We start from the raw sequence: 27,707 nt of genomic DNA on the forward strand, positions 1-27,707 counted from the left end.
GGCACCTGCATTTGTTGGAACATTCAAACTGATGCGATACGTTAAACAATTGAACAGCTGTTACCTCTGCTGAATGCGGGTTAAAAGTTATTACCAGCTGATTTTGACGTGCGACGCTGCGTCGGCCATCTGTGTCCCTTTATGGAGCTGTCATTGCTTTCCAAAAGTTCATCATAACATTGCAAATCACAAATCATTTAGCACTAGAAAATTCAAAAATAGATGTAATTCTTGAAATATCTAGTTTTTCGATGATTTTGGAGTCGACTCGGGCTTTCAGCTATTTGTTTAGAGCATGCCACCAGGCAATTTAACTGAAACAGGTGAGTTTACCGCTACGAACACCCAAATTTTAAGTATTTCTTTCCGGCTTTCATCCAGAAATTATGCATTCGATAGCTACTCAATTGACTATGTAAAAAACCAACAAAAAGATCATGCACCCTAACAGCGGAATTGAAGACGATATATTTATTTAAGGCAAGAAAAAACCACAAAATATTGAAATAGCCATAATGTATCGAAAAAAGAACTCAGTATTTAAAGATGTATGGGAAAGGCAGTATGACAATAGAATTAGGAATGTGGGACGTACAGCTAAAGGTAAGTAGGTTTTCCCTAAACTCTCCAAGTTAAGTAGATAAGCAAATACATATGAGTAAAAACAAATATCGGGCTTGCTCCAACTCATCAGGCAACTGTCCAAAAGCTATGACAAAGGCTATAAACATCAGCAATATTAAGTTCTTGGAAAGGTTGGCTTTGGAGTTGATGTTCATCAAGCTGGTTTTTCACCTCACAATTGTCTTGAGCAAACTGGTGTTTATTTGATTCAATCAAATTCATTAAAATCAATTTCTTTCTCTGAAATACCAGCTTAAATTTTTTACATTTCGAGATATCTTTTATGTTTCTAGATGATCTCGGTTTAGTCCAGCGTCTTGATCTAGTCAAAAGCCTCCAAGGACATAAGGGCTGTGTGAACACTATTTGCTGGAATGATTCAGGAAGCTTAATTCTTTCTGGGTCTGACGATCAGCATCTTATGATAACTAATGGATTCACCTACAAAGTTGAGGCAAATTATTGCACCAGTCACAAGGCAAATATTTTTAGTGCAAAATTTCTACCTTCTACTAGTGATCAGCAAATTGTTAGTTGTTCTGGCGATGGAATAGTTTTACATACTGGTAATTATTCTAAAACATGTTAATTTTTTACTTAAATGCCAAATTACCCATAAAACAAAGAAACATATAATTTTAGACTTAAATCGCCAACAGGAAACTTACCAAAATCAATTTCATTGTCATGGTGGTACTACCACTTATGAAGTATTGACTGTGCCTGACAATTCAAATACTTTCATGAGTTGTGGGGAGGATGGTACAGTTAGATGGTTTGACTTAAGAGAAAAGAGTAGGTAAGACTTTTCAATAATTTCTTATTCGGCAAGTAAATACCCAAGTTCTAAAATTACAATACAGAATATATATATTTTTTAGTTGTTCATTAGAAAAGTGCAAAGAAAATATCTTAATATCATGCAAAAGAGCCATTACAGCATTAGCTGTCAGCCCTACAGCTAGCCATCAATTAGCTGTTGGTTGTGCAGATTCCACAGTGAGAATTTACGACCGACGATATCTTAGTGTTACTCCTGGAGGTAAATCACTTCTTTGAAATACACAATTCATGTGGAAAATATGTTTTATGTGTTTTTATTAGAACACTTGCTGGCTCAACCTTTTTGTACCTTTGTCGCTCCAAAATTCGGAGAAGAGAGGCACTATAGAATTACTTCTCTCAGTTACGACAGCGGTGGCAAAGATATGCTTGTTAGCTACTCGTCGGACTATTTATATCTCTTTAACGTTCAGGTATTCAATATTACAGAAGAAGAATATTTATGTTTAAAGTTTGTTTATATAAATCAAAGATAAAATTGTGCTTCGTTTTGGGATAAACAGAGGAATCCTCAGATCTAATTGAACGTTTTCTTTAGTTTAATCCCTGGATATATTTCAGCTGATATTTCCATCTTAGGAGTGCACTTCACAACAACTGAAAAAGCCCTTGCCAAAGCAGTCGGTATGGGAAAAATTGAGGGTAGTGAGAGGCAAGCGGGAAAGGGTGTCCCCTCCTCCAGTGAGACGGTTGAGATTACGTGGTGATTGGTCAGATACAGGTCCTGACGCTAGGCCTGAAAGGGATGCTTCTGGCATGTCTGGTAAGTCACATTTTCACGTAGTAATACTTTATTTGCACGGACAATTGCCAGCTCTAAAGCTATTCATTGACCCTAAAGCTGATACAACGTTGACGAAGACATTTTTCTGAATTTAGGGTTAGGACAAGCGAGACCACAGCTGCAGGCCACTTTAATGCAGCGAATGACCGATGTATTATCACGCATGTTGAATGATCCCATGACTCGTGCGGCTCTCTCCGCAGGTGGAGAAGATTCTCTAGATTCAGAGGACAGTTCACAGAGAGTTTTAGAGGCGAGGGAAGGTGGATCCACTGGTATTCAAGTAATAGTTATTAATCAGTAACTAAACAAAATATTTTTTTAACTAAGCTAATAATTGTTAGGAAGGGGCTGGCAGTGGGGTGGTGTCAGATGGTGAACACATGGTTGGTTCGTCCGGAAGCAACGAAGGAGAATCTGTTAGTGAAAACATACAGTGAGTGAAAATATACCATTGGAATGTATCAGAGTTTTACAGTAACTATATTGATTTTGAGATGCATGCGCTCATTGCAGACGCTATCACCCTGTATTATATGGTATTACTTCCATGTTTTACAATCGCACGTTTATATTATCGTAGACCCCAAATTTCCGCGTCAGAGCCCGTAACTCCTAGTCCTGAAACAGGTACCACCAATAGAGAAACAAGCTCTAATGTGACCAGTGATTTGCACAATAATTTGGCTGCCTTGAGGAACTTGAGACAAGGCTTTATTAATGAGCATGGAGCTGAGCCGTCAGTTAGTTTCAGGTAAAGCAAATCCAATTGCCTCAAGCTTTTCATTCATTTAGAGTCGGAATTTCTATGAAATACATCTTCACTTAAACTAAATTACGGACTTACACACTTAGAAAATCTTATAGGATTTCAAGTTAGTTTCAATGCCGTTCGTCATGTTCATATATAGGGTTATTCAAATTTTGAGTGGGAAATATTAATAGTAGATGTTAGAAAAGAAAAACAGAAAGGTCGTGTACACTTGTAAGTTTTAGGGTTTTCGTTAACGCTACGTATTTGGATAAAGAAGCCCTTTTTTCTGTTTATTTTTCTAACGTCTATTTCCTCTTACATTTCTTAATTAAAATCTGAATCATCCTGTATTTTCAGATACTCAGGCCAAAGTACATCTAGCTCCACCATTAGTTTACGAGCCAATAATGAATCTGATAGTTCAGACGCAACTCCCTCTTCTAGATCAACACGAGCGGCTACTGGTAGTTCTTCATCTCAAAGAAGAGCATTGGAGGTATCTGCCCGTTATGTCATTTTCTGAATTTGGTCTTTTTTTTTAATAGTCTGCTTTACTATTTTTAAATTGTGGATTTTCTTTTATTTTTCCTTCGTAACCTAAAAACCATTTTGTTGCTCTAAATTACTTAAAATAACATCTTAAATGTTCATCCGTAGATGGACGTTGACTATTCAGATGAAGAAGAGGAAGAAGATTTAGAAGAGACCGATGAGTTAGCGAAGGAAACTAGTAGCGAAGAGGCTGCTGTAAAGTTTGACGAACATCGTGCCACTATGTATGAAGCCGAAGTGAAGAAGAAGTATACAGGTCATAGAAATGCAAGGTAAGTAATAGATTTAGCTTTGCTGCGCCGGTGGTCGAGCTAACGGGTGGTCTACTCTGAATTGATGGTGGCCATGCGTTATAGGGAGTGTTTCCAGCACTACTACCTAAAACCCTGCGAGACACAAGGTCGGTTAAGTTAGATAAAAGTTGACTCTTACGAAAAATATTTAAATCGAAAATTTAATTCATTAAATACGGACCTGGAATTCGTCGATTTTAGCACTTGAAGGAATTTTCTTTTCGTCTTCAGGACCATGATAAAAGAGGCGACTTTCTGGGGTTCAAACTACGTAATGTCGGGCTCCGATTGCGGGCACGTCTTCATTTGGGACCGGCACACAACCGAACTTAAAATGCTGTTACAGGCAGATCAGCATGTCGTCAACTGTCTACAGCCACATCCCACTTACCCTATTTTGGCCACCAGTGGAATTGATCACGACGTCAAGCTTTGGGCTCCTGTTCTGGAGGAAAGCGGATTTGATGCCGAGGTTGCGGACGATGTATGTATTGTTTATTTAAATATTACCTCATTCACACGCTTAATTCAAGCCTCTCACTTACAACATACCATAACAAAAGTGTTCGTTATCCACTGGAGAAGCTCGAATAATTTTTATCTCCAAATTCATTTTCTGCAGTTGATCAATAGGAACGCTATAATGCTAGAAGAGACCAGAGACACCATAACTGTTCCCGCAGCATTTATGATTAGGATGTTGGCTTGCCTTAATCAAATCAGACGTGGCGCACGAAACCGACGGTCTTTGAGTAGGGCTTTTATCGAAGACGACAGCTAATAATGATGTTAGTTCGGCATCGTAACAAAAAACACGATCTATGAATACTGTTAAAACAAATTACTTATTTGTTTGTATGTATATAATTATTTTTGCATTTTGGAATCCACTTTTGCTCGTTATTTATTGCCTTTAGACAATGCAAAGCTGCAAACGAAGGCTGATTCGTGTTTGCTTCAGACGAATTAATGTGAATTAAGGAATTTTCGATATCATTCAGCGCAAACGAAGAATATTTACATCAAGTGGATAAGTTAACACTTTATCCATACTCTGAAGTAATATTTGTCAGTCGATGTCGATTGTATGTTATCTAATCCACATGAATAAAGGTGATCAACTGAAAAAATAAACTCACTCGGTTGTTCAACGAGCTTTATTCAGCTCTCTATTATGATAAACAACACACTTGAGGTACGTCGAAATACATTGTGAGATTAGTTTAGTTTATCCCTTTTTGATGCCGCTTATTGTGATATAAAGTGGAGAATTTTTCTCGCAACTTTCTTTTAATGTTATATGATTCACTTTTCTTCTGTGCCATGTCACCATTGGAAAATGTTATCTTCAATTTGTGTTCCAAATATGTTATAATTGACTAATAATTAAGATATTGCTTAATTATTGCCGGAATGTTTCTTGTTATTTTTTGCTTCATCTTTTAATTAAAATTTCTTGTTTTCATGTTATGAAACTAATTGAGGCGTGATATTGTTTGAACTGACCATTATGTGAATATTATATTTTGTTTATTTTTTTTGTGCAAATAAAGATCCTAAATATATTACAAATTTATGTGGGGTTTCTCTAACAACCTAAAACAAGCTATGAATACACACTTACGCAATAGCTATATACGAATTCCTTTATCTCTTATAAAAGCTTCAGTCCCAAAGGTACTCCTCCCTCAGGAGTTAAAGCGACGGATCTGCGGAGGAATTTTAAAGGATTCTTTGTGTTCTTTGTAGGAACAATTTCATAGTTTTTCAACAAATAGAATATAACAGCTTTGGTTTCTAGCAGAGCAAATCTGGAACCAATGCAAGCCCTAGGGCCTACCCCGAAAGGCATGTAAGTGCAAGGTAAAATATTTCCCTTGTTTGCCTCTGAAAATCGTTCTGGTATGAACTTTTCCGGATCAGGATAGTATTTTTCGTCACGGTGGATGCTTATTATGGGAATCCATAAAGTATCTTTGACTTTAAAGGTAATCGTAGGGTCTTCAGGTGACATTGGTTTCAGAGTATATGGTTTCACGCATATTCTGTCTGCTGCTGGTGCCACGGGCCACTTCCGCAAAGATTCTACAACAATTTTATTTTGAAATCATATCTCAACTCGTGACAGTTATACCAACCTGAAACTACCATGTCCATGTATTTCATGCCAAGTATATCCTCGTATGAAGGTTTTCCGTTACATTTTTCGGAAACTTCGTTGATTTCTTTCCTCAGTTTGGCTTGAATTTCTGGATTTAGGGCTAGTTCGTAAGAGGTGTAACTCATGGCCGAGGACACTGAGTCAAATCCAGCCAAAAAGAATACAAGAGCTTGCGAGGCAATGTCTTGGTTGGTTATGTTTACTGTCCTTTTATGGTGGGTAGCTAAAGTTTGATCAGAATGACGTTGCAGTATTTTGCGCCTAATTTTGGGGAACCACCTGGTGCATTCTCCTCTTCTTTGATAACTGCAAAACCGTCATCTGAGACGTCTTCTTCTTTCTTTTTAGCACATCCCCGTTTAATCTCCAAAAGCAAGTTGATCATATCGGGCCTCACTATTCCTTTCTCTTCCCTCAACTTCACAGTCTCCTCTATAATATTTGTGAAAAAGGCGCTAACTTTTTTAGATAAGAAGCCGATATTAAATAACTACAAAGATTTGTTATTGTGGGTGCGGGTTTAGATAGGGTGAATTACCTTCAGGAACCAAGGGCATATTGTCACTGCGATGAACTTGAGTAAAACTGTTATTTTGGTAAAGTCCGACACCTCCTTTCCCATTATATAGAAGTCGTTATTGGGCGTTTCTAATGAATTAACTTTGATGCCGAAGGATGTTGAAGCGATAACATCTGTGGTGTACCTTGATTTAAAACAAAAAATATGGATTTCTGGAGAAAATACATGGACAATATCTATGTGGATGACCAATTACAAAGTGTACCTGAAATTTTAAATGGAACACTCTTTATGCCTTTACCTGCAAAACGAATCTTTCATATTCAGTTCCAGCATATCCTCGTTTTTGATTTTAAAAAAATTTGCAAATTTTTCTGCTTCTTCTCTGATAAGTTCATACATAATCCGCATTTTATTGCTGGTAAATGAACCAGACAACACTCCCCTCATGTCTCTCCACCTTTGACCTGAAATGCATCCTCAAGTTGAAGAATGTCGTTAGGTGTGTTCCTGCCTACGCACCTTTTAAGGCAAAAAGATTTTTGCTCCAGAGAGGATCGACTTCCTCCGACACTGCAAAATTGCTGTGATCGGTGAAATAATCGAAATCTTTAATTGTCAGTTGTTTAATGACCTCGGGATCCTTTAATACAAGAGTTGGTAGAAAAAACTGGTACATGCCAACATATCTGAAATTTAACTTTAAAATCAGCACGGATCTTTTGTTAAGCCAACGAGGCGTTAAGGCATTACTTGCTGTTGGGATGCATGTTATACAACCAATCTATCCACTCTTTTATATCCATTGCTCTGAACATGGTAGGCCAGGAATCTCCAAAAATAAACCAAGGACGCGTTTGAGGTACCCCCATGTTTTTCCAATGGCTGTATGGTTTTAGATATCCTTTCCATATTATTAGAGCTATCAAAGCTATGGCTGCGAAAATCCAGTACATGATCCTAAGAAAAAGTAATTAGTTGTCGTAGTGCAAACAGGGCGAATAATTAAATTAAAAGTGAGCATATTTAAATCAGTCGACAGCTTCGCCTGTAGAAGCAACGATTAATAAGGTCACCAAAAAGGCACAATTGCGAAGACCCTATAACGTTGCTAATGCCTAAGTCGTCGGTCTTAAACGGATGGTGCCTGGGCGACCGGTACTCTCAGGTGCAAGCAAATTGGAACCAGTGGCGCCGACGAAAGACACTCATTGCCGTTTTAAATGTTTAATTGAATGTTTCTTGCCCTTATGTAGTGTAAGTATATATAGTTAAATCAAGTCGTTTATAGTTGTATATGCACAAATAAAAGCCTTGGATGTATCGGCTAGGTGGGGCTTTTCAGAGCTCTCTGAAGACCATTTGGAAAATGAAGTAAGTGTGAATTCAGCAGAAGCTGTAACGATTTTAAAAACTTACATGTGCAGAGCGATTGTCCCGTTTTCAACAGTAACGACTGTTGAGAGGAAGAAAACAAGTATAATTCGTTTAAAAGTAATATAACAAGAATAAGCGAAACGACTAAATTATCATTGTCGACGATTTATTGAAAAAAAAATTATTGGACATTATAAATTGTTTAAATTTCAAAAAGGACATATAAGGACATGCAATTTCGCGTTTACCTCCCTATTATCGTGTTTTTAACTCAATCGAAATAATTTGGGGGACAACGTGGGGTGGAGGAAACTGTGTAGCTACAAAAAGCAGACGAGTATGGTGCGTCACTTCCTGTTATCTCAATAATTATCGAAACGACCAGCGATAGTGACTTCACTGATAGTGATAATGATAAAACCTATATTTAAGTTTATTACAAAAAAATACGCCCCTACTGAATTTATTTGCTATGACAACTCAAAAAATATAGCCTTTGTTACGTCTATGTCCTGAATTCATTTAATGTATGCGGACAAGAAATGTTTCCGCAGTTTCAATCCATAATAAAAACACTGTACCAACGTGCAGTACAATGTGTAGCAATTCCATGTACGGCGCGCACGCCAAATCTGTCTTCGAAATAACAACTTGTTGCAGTTCGTTTGAATAATCGCTCCCATTCTCGTGTGTCTCCAGTTAACACAGGGGGCAAAGTTAACTCGTTTCACAAAAACAAGCCTAAAATGAATTCGAGCCTATTAAGTGGGACGTCGGCTCTCGACGAATTGACAGCCGTCCCTATTCCCCGAAGCAGAGATGTGATTTCAGCTCGCCGAGTTAATTTGTGGGTTAACCCGGAAGCGAAGTCCGCCACAACCGGGCATTAACTGTGCAATGTATTATCAGGATTTACCCCGTCCGACAGCTCACACGGGACAATTTAAATTCAATAACACAGAGAGGTCTTCATTTTACGTATTTGTTTGTTTTATTTATGATGGGAATTGCCAGCGACCGCGTCATATTGATAATTTTTCTCGTGTTATGGTAATGAAGTGTTAATTAATGTATTCAGCTTATCAAGCGATTCACTTACATTTTTGTTCAGGACTAGCGAAAATTGGGATGTTCAAACTTGAAAACTAGATGCATAACTGACACGCATTATTTTGACCTTGGGGCTCATTTTAGCAGCTAAATTGATCAATGATTCTAATAACAAAGTCGTGCGCAAGCGTCACACAGCCCGATCTGTGTTGGACGCGTAATTTCACTGATCGCAATTAAATTAATAAAATGTTCGAGTGAGATTCCGGATCGGCGCCTACGCCTCGATGGGGCCAAAGGGCACCGCAACGGAGGTCGTTAGTGCCGTTCGTTCAAATCTAAAATGGGGCCGAAACGCACGAGGTGGCTTCCGCGTGCGCCATTTTGCGCACAGGTTGACTTCGAGAGAGACGAACAAATAGTAATTAAACATTATAATTTTTTTTATTAACGAGATAAAAATCTGAAAAGCGGTTTAAGTAACTTTAATTACTTCATAAATTTTTATTTGTTTATCATCCGCAACAGGACCTTTTGTAATTTATGTGAATTGATTTTTGAACGTTTTAAACAAGCCAACGAAAACATAAGACAGCACTTGAAAATCCCACGAGACTATTCATTGATTATTTACAAAACTTCTTCGAAACTATAGGTAGAAAACATGCAAATTACATTACACGTGTACTATATTAAAATCAAACATAATTTACAATATTAACCTAGTAGAAGTTTGTGCTGAGCCATCTGATGACGTCAGTACGAGACATGTACACACTGGCCTTACATATTCCTACCATCGGTACGATGTACTGCATTATCTGACATCGCTTAACATTTCTGGATGTCGATTCGATTGTCGTGTTATAAAGTTTCTAAAAATGCCTTTATAGGGGGGAAAATAACAATCCCGTCTTAACAAGTTTATACTTTGCTACTCAACCACAGTATTACTACTGTATATACTTCTCGTATTAATTTTTTCTGTTTTCGTCCCGTTCCGTCCCGTCCTGTTCTGTTCGTAAGCATCAACATGAACGTGACATTCTTCAAAACTATCAAGACCCTGATTTTGAACTAACCATCCATCAATATGTGTATATCAAACAATCTCCCCCCACCGCAAACAACCGTATCAACAACAATTTCCAACAATATTAAAAACAACTTTCTGACAGTTTGTAGAGGTCGACAATAGTTACTTTTGTTTCAGCCCCAAAACGAGACCTTTCGGGGCCTTTCTCTATGGACGATGGCGCACAGGTACCAGAATATTCTGCATCGGTATCGGATGTTTTGTTAATAAAACTTTGACACCCAGTATCTCGAAAACGATGCAAGTTAGGACACACGTTAATATGAACATTTTTTCATAAAACATGACAAGGAATCGTCCCCTGTCATGCTGCCCCCCAAGTTACACCTTGCGCATTGCGCCCATTCCAACAGAGGAGAAACAACCCCAATATTCCCCCCTCAGCGTTTTACGGTGGTATTAATATGCCTTGGGTTGAGCCTTTGACCTTGGGGAGGACGTATGCATTGAGCCCCATCGCTTCCATAGATACATAACTTGGATTCGCTTGGGAATGAGACCCTTCTCCGTTGGTGGGCAGCTCAATTTCGATGATGGGTGGCAAATGGCATTCCAGCCTCTTTATTTTTTTAGAAAGGACTGGTTTTTTGCTTGTTTTTTTTTTAATCAACGTTTGTGAAGAAACATTTGTTTCCCCAACAGATGTGAATATTTGGTGGGTTCGCATTCTTGGAAACTTGCTACTCAACCTCTGCAGACGGCCTCTATCCAACTTTTTGGTCGTTTTCCTAGGTCGACCGCTGCGCTTTGGATTCGTGCCAACCCTGCGTTCTCGAATTCCCCCCTCAATCGTTTTGGAAGCTACGTCTTTGTCGACACCAAACGTTTCGGAAATAAGTTTTTGCGATTTGCCCCTGTCGGGGGCACTAATTATTTCCCTTTTAAGACCAACTGAATAATGAACCCTCGAGACGTGACCACGAATATTACTTCGACTAAGGATCAAACTAACGCGGAAAATAAAGCATTTTCATTGATAAGTTGCCGCCATTTTGTCGCAAATATTTTTACTGCAAAAATGTTCTTGTTGACTCGATGCCCTTCAAATCAATTAAACTTTCTTAGTATACAAATAAATTGTAAACAACTTAAAGCGATATATTAATAACAATAACAACAATAAGCAATAACAAATTTGATTTACAACGCGCATTTTTCAAAGTTACTCCAATTTCGTCCATCACTGTATGTGACATATGACCATATGTAATAAAGGGAAGATTTTACCGGACTAGTTGAATTATGCCTCATTTCCGAAGACGCCACGCAGGCACACCGTAATTTATTTTTTTTCCAAACGACATGACTAATTAGAATCTCAAATCGCCTATTTGTTTAATTAATCTAGCCTTCCACTATTAAATATTGATATTTTTTTCGTGTGAAATCATATGATCATCTGGTACCCGTAGATTGACGTGCGTTCCAATCTCGCTCAATATTTACGCATTAACACGTCGTTCGCTCATTGTTTGCGGAGGAATATGTTGCGGTGCAATTTGCATGTTGCGTGCGACAAGTGGCAACTTCAGGATTAAATATTACTTAGGCGCCAATATGTGCTTGCAATTGCTATTTGAACAAGCTATAATCATGGGTTTGCGAATTAAACTTAATGTCGCGGCATCAATCAGTGTTTTGTAGACGTATGAGGAATTCGTTGGATTTCCAGAGATGCAGACCTGCTTCAAATTAGGTACCCCGCAAATTGGACGTCTTAGATTTGTTAAACCTAGAGACGGCATCCGTGCATTGTCTATGTTGCTCTCGCATATGTAGATGTCCGCTTTATTCTAATGGGTATTCCCAAGAACCTTCCATTTTGCAAGGTCTCGTCGTGGGAACGCAACACTTGAGTAGAGACACTTAAGAAACAAAGTAAGTCAACAATGCAGACGCCACTCTAATACACCCGGTTTGACTAATCACGAGAAGGGGCGCCTCTTGTGTAAATGTCCTCTCAGACGCTTCTTCTGGACTTGTAAAAGCGAATTGGAGGCTCTAAGCGTCACTCCGGTTTTTGGAAGAATCAGCACGAAGAATGAGCCGAAAAACATACAAGAAGGCATTTTTGTTGAGTTTAGATTTTTTCTCAATTTTGCCGATTGCGTATCTTTTATGGTTACCAAGAACGTCACGATTGAGCTTCAGAAATGGGGCCCTTCAACAAAAATAACGTCGTAATAGTTGATTGCGGCTAAGCGAAGAGAGAAAACTCCATCAGAATCCTTTTCTACTTTCTTGATGTCTTTTGAATAAACTATACAGTGCGCGTTTTTAACTTGGGGTACATTCAGTGAATCAAAAACAGTTTTTTTTCGGAAATATGCTCGGACACGTCGATTAGTATTTTAATTTGCGCTCTTTATGACGCAAGAAAATTTTACACAGCGTGTCCCAAATTTGAGATATGACATCATCGACCATTTTTCTTTTAATGGAAATCCTAACTTCTTATGACTATTCCTAAATGGTGTGTCAAGCTACACATGCGCGCAAAATGCAACATTTTTATACAGTTTCAAAATGGCATGCAAATAGGTGTTCGATTATCATTTTTTGTCAAACTGACTTTTCATCACAACAGTGAACAAGCAAGGAGAGCAGCGTCGCACTCCAGTTGTATTGACCGAGGATATTTAGTAGTTTAGCGACTTGTGAGAGACATCGTTTGTCGGAAAATCGGCCAAAATGCCGCACTTCACTGAAACCGGCAAGATTAAAATTTTCATGACGATTGGATGAGGAGGAAGGACGAGAACGCAAAATGAAGTTATTCATTTATTCAGAGAGAAGTATCCTGACTTACCACCTACACCCCGTGGAAGAAGTTGGATAGGTGATTAATCTGAAACGAGCTTTAATCTGGACCCGGCAGTAAAGGAAGAAATTGTAGGTCACGTGTCCCGAGGTGTTCCAATATCGTTTTCCGCACGTAAATGTCTGTTGCGGAATTGCTTTCCGGAGACCGAAGAGAGGCCAAAGCACGCAACAAAATCGTCACCGAGAGTTTCCAATTCCTCCAATAGCTCGGATGCAAAATTTTCGAAATCGCGCGGAAGCTGTCGATTACCATTAATACCATTGATTTTCTCTCTGATTATCTGGTTTCGACTACCACACGCTACCGATTTCTTTTCTCTGAGTAAACAAAACAAATCTAAAATTCCTATTAGTCGCAAATGCGTTAATCAAGAACCGGTATGAAAGCACCTCTGTACGGTAACCCAGAGGGCGCGCATGTGTTGCTCAGATGAGGAGCTTTGATAAGTAAACTTAGTGAACTACTTAGGTGAAGGTCACCTGACCGGTAGTACAAAACTCATGCGAATTTTGAAGAGCGGATAGTTCGCGCTGGAAAAATTTTCAAATTGCAACATTCGCGATTTTGTCATTTCCAGTGTTAGACACGTTGTGTGTGAATTGACTTGTTACGGAAAGTTCGAGCTGTCGGTGCGATACCCTTATACATTCACAAAATGAAGTCTAACAGAGATAGGAGAAGTCATTCAGTCACATTCGTGTAAGTAGTTTAAGCTTTGCTTTTATTGGTCAAGTCGGCACCACTTTCACAAAGGAACGCAGCAATTTCTAGGCACGCACCACACACCTCGTACATACGCGTTTTAATTCGGTTCGGATATGACATTTCTTTTTTAATTCCCGGGCACAAAATATGCACTAAACTGTAAATTTTTTTTCACCCGAGGGAGGTAACGGTTTGCCGGTCAAGACCGGAAAGCTGGCCCGAGAGCTCGGCAAAATCATATTCCCTGCTAATTTTCTCTTCTGATCCGCGTCTGTGGTGCGATCCATTGACCCCGACTTTACAAGAGACTGTCATTTTTGGTTTTCTAATAACCGACACCAGAAGAAGCTCTCCATGTCGCTTTGGAACAAATGGAAAATTGCTTCTGCGACAATATTTACCGCAATGGACGCTCAGCAATTCTAATGGAAACCCCGAATTCAAACGGAAACTTTTATTTTATATCCAGTGTTTGGACAATTCTGACGAGCTGCGTTCTCAACATATACTGCGTGATATTGAAAAGAGGGCACCCCGTAAAAGTGGTTTTATTTAAATAACTGTATGCACGTTTCTGTGCGCAAAAACAAATACTTCATTAAAAAATTGATCAAATTTAATTGTTAAAAACCAAAAAATAATAATAATTTGTCGGTCCTCCGCGGTGTCTCACACATTCCTGTACACCTCTAGACGTGAATCTACTGAGGCGATTGTAGTCCTCTTGAAGGATCTCATTTCGGGCTAACTGAACTGCGTGGCATAGCGCCGCTGGGATTTATAGGGGATGAGGTAAACTGTGCAACCTCCTATCCGCGATATCTCATACATGTTCAATCGGTGAGGGAGGTCTGGAGATCGAGGTGGGCAAGGAGGCAAATTGATGGCATTTTGTTGGAAAAAGTCCATAGTCACTCTAGCCGCATGTGCTGGCGCTTTGCCTTGCTGGAAAACTGGATTAAGAAGAGTTATCAGGTAACACGCGAGATGAGGTTCCGGGACTTCCTGGATGTACCGTTGGAGTGCCACGCTGCCTCTAACGAAAAGTTACGGTGACTCGCCACCATATGCAACAGCACCCCAAACTGTTGCCCCAGCAGTCTGATGGTAAACGTAACTGCATTGTAAACTGGGGATCTTGTCTTCTTCTTGCCTTTGCCCAAACATCAAGCAAACCCAAGCAGATCCTGGATTCGTCACTGAACATGTCCAGGTTCCAATGTGTCCGTTCTTTGCACTACTGCCGTCGATTTTGACGATGATTTAACGTGAGAGGTAACACAAAGTGGGGACGGTAGGAAATCAGCCCCAAACTTCCTATTCGGCGATAAATGGTTTGAGTCCTAGTGGGTGTTGTATACTTAGCAAATCACCGATCCGCCAGCGTCTTCGACGAGACGAACCTCTCTCTTAGGGCCGTAATTCGGAGGCGGCGGTCTTGGTGTTCTCTAGTTCTTCGGGGTAGTCCGGTACCCCTTCTTCCACTTGTTCGCTCTTCTTGGAACCATGCCGCTATAGTGTTTACACTACGGTTCAATCCAGTGGCGGTTTCCCTAAGAGACCGACCAGCCTCTCGTCGACCCCCTAATCGACCTTTCTCAAACTCACTCGATTTATGAAAATTTCGCTGCATTCTGCCTCTGAGCATATTTGATTAATCTAGGAGCCCTTTCTAAGCACACTACGCACCAATGAATAGTATTTTGACACTTTACTGTCGTTTTTCTAGTAAAAAAAAAAATAAAATACCTGACACCTCATAAGAAAATTGATAAATACGGTTGAAAATTTTATCGTTTTCTGTGTTCCCGCATACCAAAAATTATTTAAATAAAACCATTTTTACGGGGTGTTCTCTCTTTATACGTCACGCAGTATATTTAATTGCCAATACATCGAGCCGGCCACAAAAACGTTTGAGCGAAACTCCATCCGAGCTACGCGACGTTTTAATGAAACAAATGACATGTGTGATTGTCATTTCTTGCTACTGATTGACGTTCATTTGTTAAACAAACGTTCACTTAGCGTTGTTGTCATGGCAAATTAGCACCCGACTTGCTCGGGACGGTTATGAATAGATATGGACCATGTCAGTCATTTTTACAGGATTTAACGTGGGGCCCCAAATCGAATAGAGCAAATAAGTTAACTGGCAACATGGAAGGGGAGGGGTGCAGGGTGATGCTAGATTTTGAGTGATTGTTCACGTAGTTGTTTTTGTCGCGAGGGCTAAAGGGCGTCGATAGAGCTTTTTCCGGAAAAACGCACTCAGGCCACCCACACGGACCGCCCCATTTTCTCTCGAAAATCTTGCAACTATCGAACGAACGTTTAGCAGTACATAAGTGCAGGTTTGTTCCATGCTGGGGCATGTATGCTTCGATTGTTTCAATTTGCACTTGCGAGTACATAAGAACTAACGGTCGAAATAGGGCGATTTCTCTAATTTCATTAGATTATTATTAGCGTAACGTTAAGTACCTAGAAATGCACGTGGGAACGCCTAAAGCGAAAGCATAAATTATGCGCTTTTTATATTCTCTAAAAAACGATTACAGAAACGGAAAAACGTAAGCTATAAATAATGTCGTTTGAGAATTTTAAAACACGTAAAAATGACAAAATACAAATTTTCTTTTTTTTCTTTTTTTCTTTTTTTTTTCTTTTTTTTCTTTTTTTTTTCTTTTTTTTTTCTTTCTTTTTTTAAAATTTAAAATCAGTATTAGATAGGACAAAGAATACTATTGAAGTTTGTTAATTTTTTTAAATGCCTCTTATGCCCCCGGGGGCGCGAAATCCCCAATTTTTTCAATTGCACGGGCGAAGCGACACGTCACATCAAAGGTCCTTCAAAACTGTGTTTAATGGCGCGTTGCAGTTCAACATCTATCGATTAGTTTTTGCGAAAAACAGCCGTAAATTTGGTAAAAAATGCAATAAAGATTCAGTTAAGTAGTACGTGAGCAGTGGAACGGCTTACTCGTTGACAGAAAATTGGTTCGTTTTCGATTCTGTGTTGGACAACCAGCCTTCGGTCATTTTCACTTATCTCTTTGCTCTTTCCTTTAAGCGGAGACCGTTTGAGAGTTTAGAGTCGCACGGTGCAAAAACCACTGAGATTTTCATCAACCTGTTAAATTACATGTTCCAACGAGCGCAAAACTGGAATCTCATTGTTAATTTGAAACAAACACTGGCGAATTCCAGCGGTGATATTCACAACGCTAATTATCGCGATAATTCCTTTGGTGGCCGCAGCAACGTTGTCGCAAACTGAAATGTTCCAATATTGCGGCCGCGTTCGAGAATGCGATTCGTGGGATTCTCACCTTAAATAGAGTTCGTGCAACGAAAATGAATCGATAAGAAAAACATGTTTTTTTTTTAATCGCTTTTACAGGTGTGAAGCGCCTTTGGAACGGCCGTAAAGATAATTACGAAAGAACGCCGGCGAACGATGACTTAATACGGGGTGTTTTGCGCGCAAGGAAAATTTGTTAACACAACAAAGTCACGAGAACGTGATTCATTCGCGATTGTTCCTGGAACGGTTGAGAAAAATACCCGAACTGTGGGACAACAACAGATATGGGAATGACAAAGTTGCGTAACGCAAAGGGGCCTAAATTGCTTCCAACAATTTTAACGCGTTACTGGTGATTTGTATGTGTCACCGGTTTTGCCCAATCGACTATTGTTCCTTCTATCTGCACCCATGAGGTTTTGATTTAAATAGAATGCAGGATCCTGATTTAAATGCGCTCGTAAAAAGGCTTCATTAGGCAGCAGTAACAGCTCATTTGAATACAAATTTGTTTCCATTTTTTTTCCTAATAACCGTCAAAACTAATACAAAGCGATACTATTTGGTGTGACTTATTGTGCTTCCGCGGCATGTTGTTCTATTGTCAGTTTCTCGCAGTACATAAAGCAGCATTCCGCATTTCTCACGCGAATATCGTCCTGGGAAAAAAGCTTCCTCCCGTGACGACAGAAAACGGCGATGAAAATCCGCCAACCCCTCCCTAACCTCCAGCTCCTGAGGGTGAACCAAAAGAGTAGACATTATACTATCTGCATCTGTCCCGTCCAGGGGTACCTCATTCGCATCTCCAATCTTCGATCGTGTAGGAGCTCAAATGCAAATATTTCGCACGGGCTCAAAAACGCTTTTCCTTAGGAATCTCTAAGGTTAGCCTTAAGGCCAGCAAAACTTCCGATTTAAACTTAACATACAATCTGTATTTCACGACCGCTTTTTTGGCATTTAGCACCGTGGCATTCAAGTTCGTTTATAGAGGTTAATGCGACAATTTTGCATATACATTTAACTTGAGTAATTCATTCATCTTACTGTTCGAATGCAAATGAGACTCTTCATAATAACATACAGGGTGTCCAAAAAACTCCACATACAACCGACACGAAACTTGGCCTATTCGGGCAATGATACGAGATTACCTCAGTCCCATCGACGTAAGGTACGTTCCTCATTGCTACGTTACTGGAATGCGTCTTTGGCCGTTCTACGCCCCGTATACACGTAGAACCGCATGATTAGCACCACCCTAGTAGCGAGCGACCATGGTTTTAGATTCGTTCAATCCATCGTAGGATTGTTAACATTTAAGCACATGTTTGTTAAAAGATGGATTTGGTATGTTAATATGCAGAGTTAATTAATTCCGCGCGCATATTTAGCTATCCTATAATTAAACAATAATTTGTTTAACATTGAGATTTGATTTGGGGGAAATCCAAATAAAACCACTTTTTTGGAAATCGACGGACATTGCTTCACTTCGTAATTAACGCTAATGAATGTAAATTACGACGTACCACTGATGTAGCTGCAGTGTACAGAACAGGGAAATTGCCATTTGGAAGATTGAAAGGCTTTATATTCTGTTTGTAGAGGTGATAGCGAATTCAACCAGAATTCGAAAGATTCACGTCACGATGGCGGAGATAATCCAGACTACAACTATGAGAATCCAACTTTTGTAGGATCTGCCAACGATCTTCAGGATACTCTGGAACGAAATTTTACCACTAGAAATCGATTCTCTGGAAGCAACAACTTTATAGGTAAGACCCTTTAAACGTCACGCATCCCGGTATATGACCCAAAGCATGTACAAGATGGACCTAAATCTTTGCATGTTTACGGTATCTCCAGCTATTTCAGAATTTGGAGGACATATAAAAAAACTAATATACGTTGCCTTGGCCTCATTCTAACGAACAAATGGTTGATGCAGCTTTAGCCCCCGACGGCCCCAAATGCGAGCGTCTTTTTGAGAAGGAGCCGGAACTTGCCGGTTGGGCATAGTCGGGTTCCCACGTACGCCTCGCATCCGTTCTCTTTCCGTTCCCGAGTCCGGGTCATCTGAATCGCCATTTTATGACAATATCTGACAATATTTGAAGAAAATTGCTCCGTACCTCTGGTAAGCAGGGTCGTCTAAAGTACCTGGGTACCTCACAGAACATTAGCAATTATTAGTATTAGTCGCTTTGAGATTAGTACCATTGCAGTAGATCGGTCTGGCAGTGCCTACAGACACAAATTGTTTTTAATCCCGCATGCATAAATTTAAAAAAAAACTGCATATGAATAATATCTCGGAGTATTGAAATATAATCAGGCATGTGACTTTGTTATTAGTAATAACAGTGGATGGTAGGGTAAGTGTAGACGAACGCTCGAGGTCTATGAATTTTGCTCAAGAAGTGAACAGTTGAAATTACTGTTTATCATCGAATGGTTAATTATGATAAGTGAGTAATGTGAGGTTTTATGAGACGAGTCAGTTTGCGGCCGAGCGAGTCCATGATCGAACACGTTTTTTTTTTTGTATTTTGCCCGAGTTCATGATCATCTGTCACTGATAATTTGACTCTCAAGTCAATATGAGAGCGCTTCCGAAAAATCTGTTGGAAGATATTGAATTGCCCTTCAGCCAGTATTCGGACACTGCTGGCACCGCATCGAGCTCGTGCGTTATCTGCAGATTGTACTGTGCCGTAAAGAGTCGTTTATAGCCCAATCGGACGTAAATTATACAAGGTGTTTCTGAACACAGGGCCATAAATTTAACCATTCATTCTAAGTCCTGAAATATGACGAACACCTCACGCGGACACATATCGAAAAGCGCTTCGTTTTCGACTTGCAGGGCGTGAAAGGTCGGTTCCTGGGGATGTTTTTTTTGTTAATATTTTCGAAATTGCAAGATAAACAAATGAAATTCCGTAATTGATCATAACTTTTCGTGTTCGTCCCGAATCTCCACAGACTAATCGTCAAATTTTTCCAGGGAAGGTACGAAATTTTGAAGATTTGAAATTTTCGTCACGTTTTGGGACCCAGAATGTGTGGTCGAACTCGTGACGCTACGTTTAGAAACACCCTGTATGATACACAAGAAACTATCCTTTTGTTGTGCTAACTAAAAAATCCGAAGCATTTAGCGCAATTAAAAGCCGCCTGAAGCCGGTTTGGTTAGAGAGATTTGCATATACTTTATGTCTGCCATGGCAGCTAATTGATTCGGATTTCTGTCGAACGCAGGATGAAAAAAATCACAAAGTGGAACATGGAAAATTCATCTGTGAAAACAGTGGAATGTCCCCACTGGAGAAAATATGAGGACTATTTATGTTACGATAAGGATTTGTTATACAAATAAAGGTAGTTGCTTAACAATGAAAGCTCGGTATGGTGTTTACAGTACCAAAGTTGAATAATCTTCGTGCTTGTCTACCTCAAAGGTTCGCATTCGTTTTACAAAAATCGCAATTTAGTATTTTTTATTAACTGCACTCCAAAATCCGTCTGCATTTACCCGATCCTCCACCACCGGCCTAATAACTTGAACAAACATCTGACCTGATATTATCAAAATATAAGTACCGTGCACACATAACCGAAACAATTTTATGATCTCTGAGAAGAATTCGATGCAGACATAATGGAAATTAGAGCATTCCTTCTGCATTCTCAGTGATCTGTAGTACCGCAAGGGTGACACCTAAGTTTTGATTTTTCCCACTGTGAAGTGATGACCAGTCCGGCAGTCGGCCCCTCAGGGAGAAGGTCAGGATGTTCAAACCGTTCCCGAGAAATGGATATGAAGGTATTTTGTCTGGGATAAGATTTTTACGGTTAAAACGTTTTGGTTTCATTTAAGATTAGCAATTTTCAAAACCGAAATTAGTAGAGATGATCACCGATCTAGCTGGCAATTCCGACCTATTTCCTCCCGCGGTTCGAACTTGAATAGTGATTTTAAAATGTTCCATATGAAATGAAAAAACCGGATAATTCCTAAGGTATGGCGAATCAGTTGATTGAGTTCTTGAAACTGCATTTTATGACCACCTATGGTAGCGTTTTCTTACCGTTAAGGCCAATATGTAAATGGAAATCTAACCTTCATCATTGTGGGTATTTTCACGTAATAAAATTAAAACGTATTATTTGAATAAAATGCGAGAAAGTACCATTTTGCTGCAGCCTGCGAATGATTTTCCGTCTGCTGTTCGGAATCTAAACGAATAAACTAAGAAGCGGTTTCCCCATTCGTTTACTTAGCCCCGCGGTCAAGTCCTGAAAGCTCTTTTTTCGTTTCAGTGATAGAAGACTCTTCTCAGTGCCATGCGTCCTACTCGCACAGGCTAAAAGATGCCCTCCACATGACCAAAAGGAAGGTGGCTGGAATATGTACGAAGAAAACGTTATTTAAGAGGATACCGATACTGAGATGGCTTCCCACTTATAACGGAGAAGCTGCAGTAGGTAAGCCTGCCTCCACGTCCGATTCGTACCTCCACAAAACCCAACAACCCAGAAAAACCTACTAAAATTCACACCCCTTCTCTGAAATTCTAGGAGACCTTCTAGCAGGCCTGACCGTAGGCCTAACCGTAATCCCGCAAGCTTTGGCTTACGCAAACGTCGCGGGCCTGCCTTCTGAATATGGGCTCTACGGCTCCTTCCTAGGTTGTCTGCTCTACATATTTCTCGGGAGCTGCAAAGATGTTCCCGTGGGGCCCACGGCGGTGCAGGCCCTGTTGACCTTCCAGGCGCTCAATGGAAAGGGACCGGAACACGCCATTCTGTTATGCTTCATCAGCGGCCTTGTTCAAATACTCATGGGGCTGTTTGGATTAGGTGCCATTTTGGCACTGGGGAGGTATTTCTGGATTAATTTTTAATGTTAATTGTAGGATTTCTCATCGATTTCGTGTCTGGTCCAGTCTCCTCGGGATTTACGTCTGCTGCCGCTTTGATCATCGTGACCTCGCAAGTAAAAGATCTGCTCGGTATCAGCGCTTCTGGGAACACCTTCGTGGAAACTTGGAGGAGTGTGTTCCACGACATATCAAACACCAGACTGTGGGACACTTTTCTTGGGTTTTCCTGCATCGTCATCTTGCTGCTGATGAGGGTGAGAAAGGAGCGATTTTAACGCATGCAAATTAATTCGCGGTGGCCCAACAAACTTAAGTGCCATTGACTTGTTAGATCCTAATTTAATTCGGTTTCGCCTCACCCACATTTGGTATAATTCTCGTTTCTGTTAGATGGTGACGCAAATTAACATTGGCCGAACAGAATCTCCGACCAAGACTGAAAAAATCATCAACAAATCGCTATGGATTTTTGGCACTTCAAGGAACGCGATATTGGTGATCGTGTGTGGTGTAACTGGGTTTTTCTTTTGTCAACACGGTGAGTATATACAGGGTCCGTCATTTATACGGAGTAACGGCAATAACTCTTTAACCAGCGTATTTCCCTTTTGGGGCCATTTAAAAGGCCACGGTTATAGGGATCGGCCAGATCACGTAGCTGGCTTGAGATCACTCGTGCAAAGAATGACGCTGTGTTTTGGTAATGACGGAAAGCATCTCGAGCGAATGCTTTAAGCATTAAATTGCAACTGATTCTTACAAAGAGTTAATTTTGATTTTGTTTTCCCGATTAAATTCAATTTCTTCGAATAAAATAAGGAAAATAATCTTTTCCTCGAAATGTTCCCCATCCAACCCCAACAAAATTTGACACGTCTGCACGCGTAAATCAGGGTTGATTTGGTACGGCGATTCGGAAATGGAGGGTGCCGTTTGGGAAAGTGAAGTCGGACTTCGTCGGAATGGTATGGGGTAAGAGAAAAAAAATTAAGGTCACCAAGAGGTGGCATCGAATGAGCCTTGTAACTTGCACTTGAAACGTGTCTTGGTAGAAAAATTATGAGAAATTTATTGCTATTATTCCGTGCACATAACACACCCCGTATTGGAATATGTATCGGGAAAAGTCCTACGCTAAAACGATCATGTGGTCAGTAATTTCCCGCCTTGTAACGTTCAATTATAGAGGACAATTTGATGACTCTGTAAACCATCCAGTGGACTTAATTGGAATCAGGTATCAATTATTTAAGTAGAAACAAATTAAATGCGAATAAAGAATCAGATGCAATTATGACAACCAGATATCAGGAATTTCAATTAAAATCACTCCGATACCTAACGATCACTAGAAATGCTTAAATATTCACCGTTCGAGTGAACCGAACCAACTACCAACTAAGGTTCTTCGAACTCTAAGATCATATTCTGTGTGTTTTGGTGGGAAACTGAGCATACCTATTCCTCCACGAATTTTATCTTGCAGGAGAACCTCCCTTTAAAGTCATCGGATCCATACCGCAGGGGATGCCGGATTTGAAGCTACCACCGTTCGGTTACACCACGGAGACCAATGGTACCACCGTGGCAGTTTCGTTCACTCAAATGATCTCGGATTTGGGTAGCGGAATCATCGTTCTGCCTTTAGTGGGAATATTGGAAAATATATCTATTTGCAAGGCTTTTTGTAAGTAAATCGCTGATGTGGCGCTTTTGAGTTGACGCTCAAGTACGAAGTAGAAGTACCATCTAAATCTATATAGTAAAATGCGAATGCGTAATTGACTTATCATAATGGTCGTGGTTGTTAGAGACAGGTGCGTGTTGGTGGCAATTGCAGACAAACTTGACGTGTCACATGTTTAAAATCTTAGTTTAATTCTGTCATATCGAAGCCCTAAATTTTAGATCACTACCGGTAGCGATAAATGAGATTTGACCGTGTGCATTCGAGTTGGGTCACCGGTTATAGTGAAAAAAACCTTAATGCAATAGCAATTGTTATTGCAGCAAGAAGGTTTCACATCGCTCGTTCTAACAAAATCTATTGTTTCATTGCGAAATACGTTAACTAAATCAGGAATTAGAACGTTTCAATCAAATTAATTATTTATCATGTGTATTATAGCATTCATTACTGTGTCACTTAAGACGGCAGAAACCACTTCCTGCTTTGATTTGAATTCAATTATTTCCTCAAGCAGCTTAGGAATCTCGCATCGACATTGACAGGCAGATCACTATAAAAAGTGATCACCAACTTAAATTCCTATTTCAACGTTTTAGCTAATGGCAAGCCAATCGATGCCACTCAAGAATTAATCGCCATCGGAATCTCTAACGTGGCGAATGCGTTTGTCCAAAGTTTCCCTGGAACGGGCTCCTTGTCCAGGAGTGCTGTCAACAATGCGAGTGGAGTGAAGACGCCTCTCGGTGGTCTGTACACGGGGGTACTAGTAATCTGCGCTCTGCTATTCTTCACTCCCTACTTCTATTACATCCCCAAAGCTACCCTAGCGGCGGTCATTATAGCTGCTGTGGTCTTTATGGTCGAGGTGAAAGTCGTCAAACCCATGTGGAGGTCAAAAAGTGAGGGCACGTTGAATTATCTATCTTTTCAATCGAGTAATAGTTTCCTGAATTTTCCAGAAAGTGATTTTTTCTTGGCCATTGTTACGTTTGTGTCGTGCCTGATATTGCCGTTGGAACAAGGCATCCTCGTTGGAATTGGCATCAATCTGATATACATCTTGTATCACGCGGCAAGGCCTAAGATCAGCGTTGAAAAGATGATGGTGAGTGCACAGTTACTCACAAAATTAGCCGCGCATAGGGCGAAAATGAACAGAATGGTCATAAGCCGATATTTCTGCGCTTTTTCGTCTTAAAGAATATAATGTGTTCATTGCAAATATGAGTAGAGGATGTATGTTACAAAAAAACTTACAAAAGTTGTTCCAATTCAATAAAAATAAATAACAAACAACAACAAGCGAAAAAAGGAGGTGTGAAATTAACCATAGACGGCCTCGTATTTATTTTTTTTTTGTTATGGATATTTATCAAAACAATTTTTTTGCAAATTCCTTCGGGACTGATAAGTTGATTCTAAAATCGCTTAACAGTTTCATTTAATTCATGAATGTATTAGAAATTGCAAATGAAAGAGTGCAAATCGACATCGCGATGCGTCAATTAACAATAAAACTTTGTTGTATCTGAAAAACTATGCGAGAAACTGGTAATTTGACTGGAAGGACACATTCGATGGTACAGTGGATAATTAGCAAATATGGTTATCCAGGATTGGTGCAAGACAAGCCTGGAAAAGGGCGAAAAAAGATATTTTATGAAAAGGATGAGCGATTTATTGTACGACAACTAAAGGTTAATCTGAAGGAAAGTGTCCTTAACAAAAGAAGCATCTCAGAGAATCGGCAAACCTGCGTGTACTGACACAGCAAGAAGAGTTCTCGGAAAAAGCGGTTTTACCGACAGAATACCACGGAAGAAAGCCTTTATATCAAAAATGAATAAACGAAAATACCTCAATTTTGCAAAAAAATACGTAGAAAAGCTTGTGGAGTTTTGAAATACTGTCATTTTCACCTAAAAAACAAAACTAAACTTGTTTGGATAAGATGGAAGAGGAACGGTATGGAGGACACCGAATGCACCCAACTGCGGGACAGCAATATAAAGAAAACAGTAAAACACGGAGGTGGATCGTTAATGTTATGGGATGATATGGGAGCTAACGGTACCGGCAACGCACATCAAATTAAGGGAATAATGGATGAAAATGTCCACCTTCATATTTTAAGAGTCAATTTGCGACCAGCGGCAGAGAAGTTGAACATACGGAAAGTGTTTCATTTCCAACGGGACAACGATCGAGCCCACGCCGCAGGCATTGTAAAGTTTCGGTTAATACGCGATGTATTAATTAGCTCGGTCGCCAGATCTGAACCCCATTGAGAATTTGTGGGAAATTTCAAAAAGCGAAGTGCAAAATTGCAGCAATTTAGAAGAATGAAGAAAAGTCACTTTTAACGCGTGGGAAAACGTTCCTTCGGACGTGGCTGGAAAGTCGATAGAATCGATGCCGCGTCGCCTGAAGGGCCTAATCGAAGGGGGGTGTCACTAAGTATTGAATCTTTGATGCTAATTGTTCGCTTTAAACTTCTTCAAATAAACAATTATTTGTTATACACATTTATGCTTGTACAGTTCATTTTGTGCCTACACTTTTCGCTTATTGTTGTTTATTATTTATTTTTGTCGAATTGAAGCAATTTTTTAAAGTTTTTTTTATAACATATATTCTATACTTCGAAATGAATATATTATCTTCTAACTAAAACGAAAAAGCGCAGAAATATTGGCTTACGACCATTAATTCTTTATTATTAATTTTATTCTATTAAGAATATATATTTAACTTCTGCCCTACGTGCGGTCAATTTGGCGAGCAATCGTAGATATTGCCGCAGGGCGTCCCATTGAGGAGGTTTTCGCACTGCGGTTTGGAGCCCTATCAACTAGTCGGCATTCCCTTTCTGTAGAATGTCTTACGAATAAAAAATGTCCGTGTAAACACACCGAACACGTGGTCGCTAGCTCGGCCGCCGCTGATTGGTCGGTTACGTCATGTGAACGATCAACGTGCTACAAGGGCGAGGGCGTCTCACAGGATTGAACTTGTTTCAATTTGAATGGAGAACGGTTTTTTGCGCGCGCATGGTCGAATATAAACTCGAATTTTTAACTGCTTGATACACAGGACGTTATCATTTTTGAAACACGCTAGACATGGCCGATTTCCATTTACCCTCAGCACTTACTTAAAAAACTTTTTCAGTGTAACAGAGGGCCGACTACGGCCCTGTTCAGTGCTCCTGACGGATGACGTGCGGGTGGCATGCATTTGTTTATATGGACGTTTTATGTTCGTAATGCGTGCTATGGAATTAACTTTGTCCTCTCAAAATGCTTTTATAGAATTGTACCTTTTCCAGTCACGAGAGGGCACCGAATACCTCCTTCTAACTCCTGACAGATGCCTCATCTTTCCGTCAACGGATTATGTCCGAAACTTAGTTACCAAGCATTCAATCAGGCAAGGAATTCCTGTCGTCATAGACTGTTCACACATTTATGGAGCCGATTACACAGCGGCAACAGTCATAGGTTAATATTCAGTTTTTTTTTTTTGAAGGTGCAAACCAACCTGAAGTCTTGATTTGCAGAAAGTTTAACCTCAGACTTTGCCTCACGAGACCAACCGTTGATGTTTTACAACCTGAAACCTTCGGTCAGTTCTGTATTCGAAGGTTTAAGTCCTAAAGACTTCGTGGTGTTTTACGACCACGAGGAGGTGGACCAGCTGTTGAAGAATAGGTCGTGTATTAAGAAGCAAATGCAAATTATGGAAGTGTAGTCCTAGTCTACCTAAGTAAAGGTTCCTGTAGCTGTATATAAGAAGACACGTAATTGTATGACCAAGAAGGAGAGCAGAGGAGTCGCGTATGGAAGGTTTCTTTTAAGATCTATTAGAATTGGTACATCGTTCGAGTACTCGAAGAGCAGCAACTTCATATACATTCCCGGCTAGGATTTTACGAAAATGTATATAATTTTTAGTCATGAACAAATATGCCATTGAAATGTCATTAGAGCTACGTAGGTAGCTCCCTGTAGCTTTATACATACGTTTTGGGTGTAACAACTCATGTACCGAGTAATATTAACGTTATTTGGTATATTTTCGATATCTATATAAAACCGCCTGTGATACTCAAAGATGATATTGTCGATATCAGGCATTATTGTGGGTGTAACGTGAAATAGTGCACTTGCTATTACATAAACTGTATTAAAAACGAACAAAATGTTCTTTTCATTTCAAACTCTCCCTTGATT

At 39.8% G+C, this 27,707-nt stretch overlaps 3 protein-coding genes and 1 long non-coding RNA gene across 11 annotated transcripts; 2 read left to right on the plus strand and 2 right to left on the minus strand.

The window, feature by feature from the left end:
- The first annotated feature begins 140 nt into the window (after positions 1-140).
- On the plus strand, positions 141-5,422 carry LOC136350949 (DDB1- and CUL4-associated factor 6-like). Of its 3 annotated transcripts, none has more exons than XM_066303141.1 (14): positions 141-323; positions 382-603; positions 918-1,190; positions 1,267-1,423; positions 1,506-1,666; positions 1,729-1,880; positions 2,047-2,230; positions 2,347-2,534; positions 2,596-2,687; positions 2,835-3,005; positions 3,363-3,501; positions 3,663-3,829; positions 4,082-4,334; positions 4,473-5,422. In XM_066303141.1, exons 2-14 carry the CDS (start codon positions 516-518, stop codon positions 4,629-4,631), a joined length of 2,184 nt encoding a protein of 727 aa, XP_066159238.1. In that variant the 5' UTR covers positions 141-323; positions 382-515; the 3' UTR covers positions 4,632-5,422. The 3 variants fall into 3 exon arrangements, with proteins under 3 accessions (XP_066159238.1, XP_066159239.1, XP_066159237.1); XM_066303142.1 differs by having other exon boundaries at positions 400-603; XM_066303140.1 differs by having other exon boundaries at positions 481-603.
- On the minus strand, positions 2,557-2,864 carry LOC136350961 (uncharacterized). The gene is made up of 2 exons (XR_010734227.1): positions 2,728-2,864; positions 2,557-2,668 (listed from the first exon to the last, which is right to left on the minus strand). It is a non-coding gene; the product is annotated as an uncharacterized lncRNA (long non-coding RNA).
- A 28-nt stretch (positions 5,423-5,450) lies between the features above and the next one.
- Positions 5,451-9,159, minus strand: LOC136350954 (cytochrome P450 9e2-like). Of its 2 annotated transcripts, XM_066303151.1 has the most exons (8): positions 9,008-9,159; positions 7,285-7,491; positions 7,054-7,220; positions 6,833-6,998; positions 6,550-6,715; positions 6,291-6,501; positions 5,989-6,234; positions 5,451-5,935 (listed from the first exon to the last, which is right to left on the minus strand). In XM_066303151.1, coding segments are annotated over exons 1-8 (1,596 nt in total). In that variant the 5' UTR covers positions 9,010-9,159; the 3' UTR covers positions 5,451-5,504. The 2 variants fall into 2 exon arrangements, with proteins under 2 accessions (XP_066159248.1, XP_066159249.1); XM_066303152.1 differs by lacking the exon at positions 9,008-9,159.
- A 4,089-nt stretch (positions 9,160-13,248) lies between these two features.
- On the plus strand, positions 13,249-27,676 carry LOC136350951 (sodium-independent sulfate anion transporter-like). 5 transcript variants are annotated; one of them, XM_066303144.1, is made up of 11 exons: positions 13,249-13,577; positions 18,502-18,674; positions 21,223-21,387; positions 21,481-21,762; positions 21,819-22,039; positions 22,176-22,323; positions 23,272-23,472; positions 24,072-24,374; positions 24,435-24,580; positions 26,804-26,975; positions 27,035-27,676. In XM_066303144.1, exons 1-11 carry the CDS (start codon positions 13,534-13,536, stop codon positions 27,223-27,225), a joined length of 2,046 nt encoding a protein of 681 aa, XP_066159241.1. In that variant the 5' UTR covers positions 13,249-13,533; the 3' UTR covers positions 27,226-27,676. The 5 variants fall into 5 exon arrangements, with proteins under 5 accessions (XP_066159241.1, XP_066159244.1, XP_066159243.1 ...); XM_066303146.1 differs by lacking the exon at positions 13,249-13,577 and adding an exon at positions 18,775-19,036 and having other exon boundaries at positions 18,550-18,674; XM_066303147.1 differs by lacking the exon at positions 18,502-18,674 and having other exon boundaries at positions 13,257-13,577.
- The last annotated feature ends 31 nt before the right edge of the window (positions 27,677-27,707 follow it).

Source organism: Euwallacea fornicatus, chromosome 4, assembly GCF_040115645.1.
Source record: "Euwallacea fornicatus isolate EFF26 chromosome 4, ASM4011564v1, whole genome shotgun sequence".
NCBI lineage: Eukaryota > Metazoa > Arthropoda > Insecta > Coleoptera > Curculionidae > Euwallacea > Euwallacea fornicatus.

Bases quoted from the DNA above. Each gene is read 5' to 3' on its own strand.
- LOC136350949 (XM_066303140.1), top strand. From the start codon at position 296: ATGCCACCAGGCAATTTAACTGAAACAG. The intron at 1,424-1,505 runs GTAAGACTTTTC...TATATTTTTTAG, and splicing joins GACTTAAGAGAAAAGAGTAG to TTGTTCATTAGAAAAGTGCA. The intron at 2,688-2,834 runs GTGAGTGAAAAT...ATATTATCGTAG, and splicing joins TCTGTTAGTGAAAACATACA to ACCCCAAATTTCCGCGTCAG.
- LOC136350954 (XM_066303151.1), bottom strand. The intron at 6,716-6,832 runs GTAAAGGCATAA...TTTTAAATCAAG, and splicing joins ATGAAAGATTCGTTTTGCAG to GTACACCACAGATGTTATCG. The intron at 6,235-6,290 runs GTGGTTCCCCAA...ATCAAACTTTAG, and splicing joins AGAAGAGGAGAATGCACCAG to CTACCCACCATAAAAGGACA.
- LOC136350951 (XM_066303144.1), top strand. From the start codon at position 13,534: ATGAAGTCTAACAGAGATAGGAGAAGTCATTCAGTCACATTCGT. The intron at 13,578-18,501 runs GTAAGTAGTTTA...TTCTGTTTGTAG, and splicing joins AGTCATTCAGTCACATTCGT to AGGTGATAGCGAATTCAACC. The intron at 18,675-21,222 runs GTAAGACCCTTT...TTTTCGTTTCAG, and splicing joins TGGAAGCAACAACTTTATAG to TGATAGAAGACTCTTCTCAG.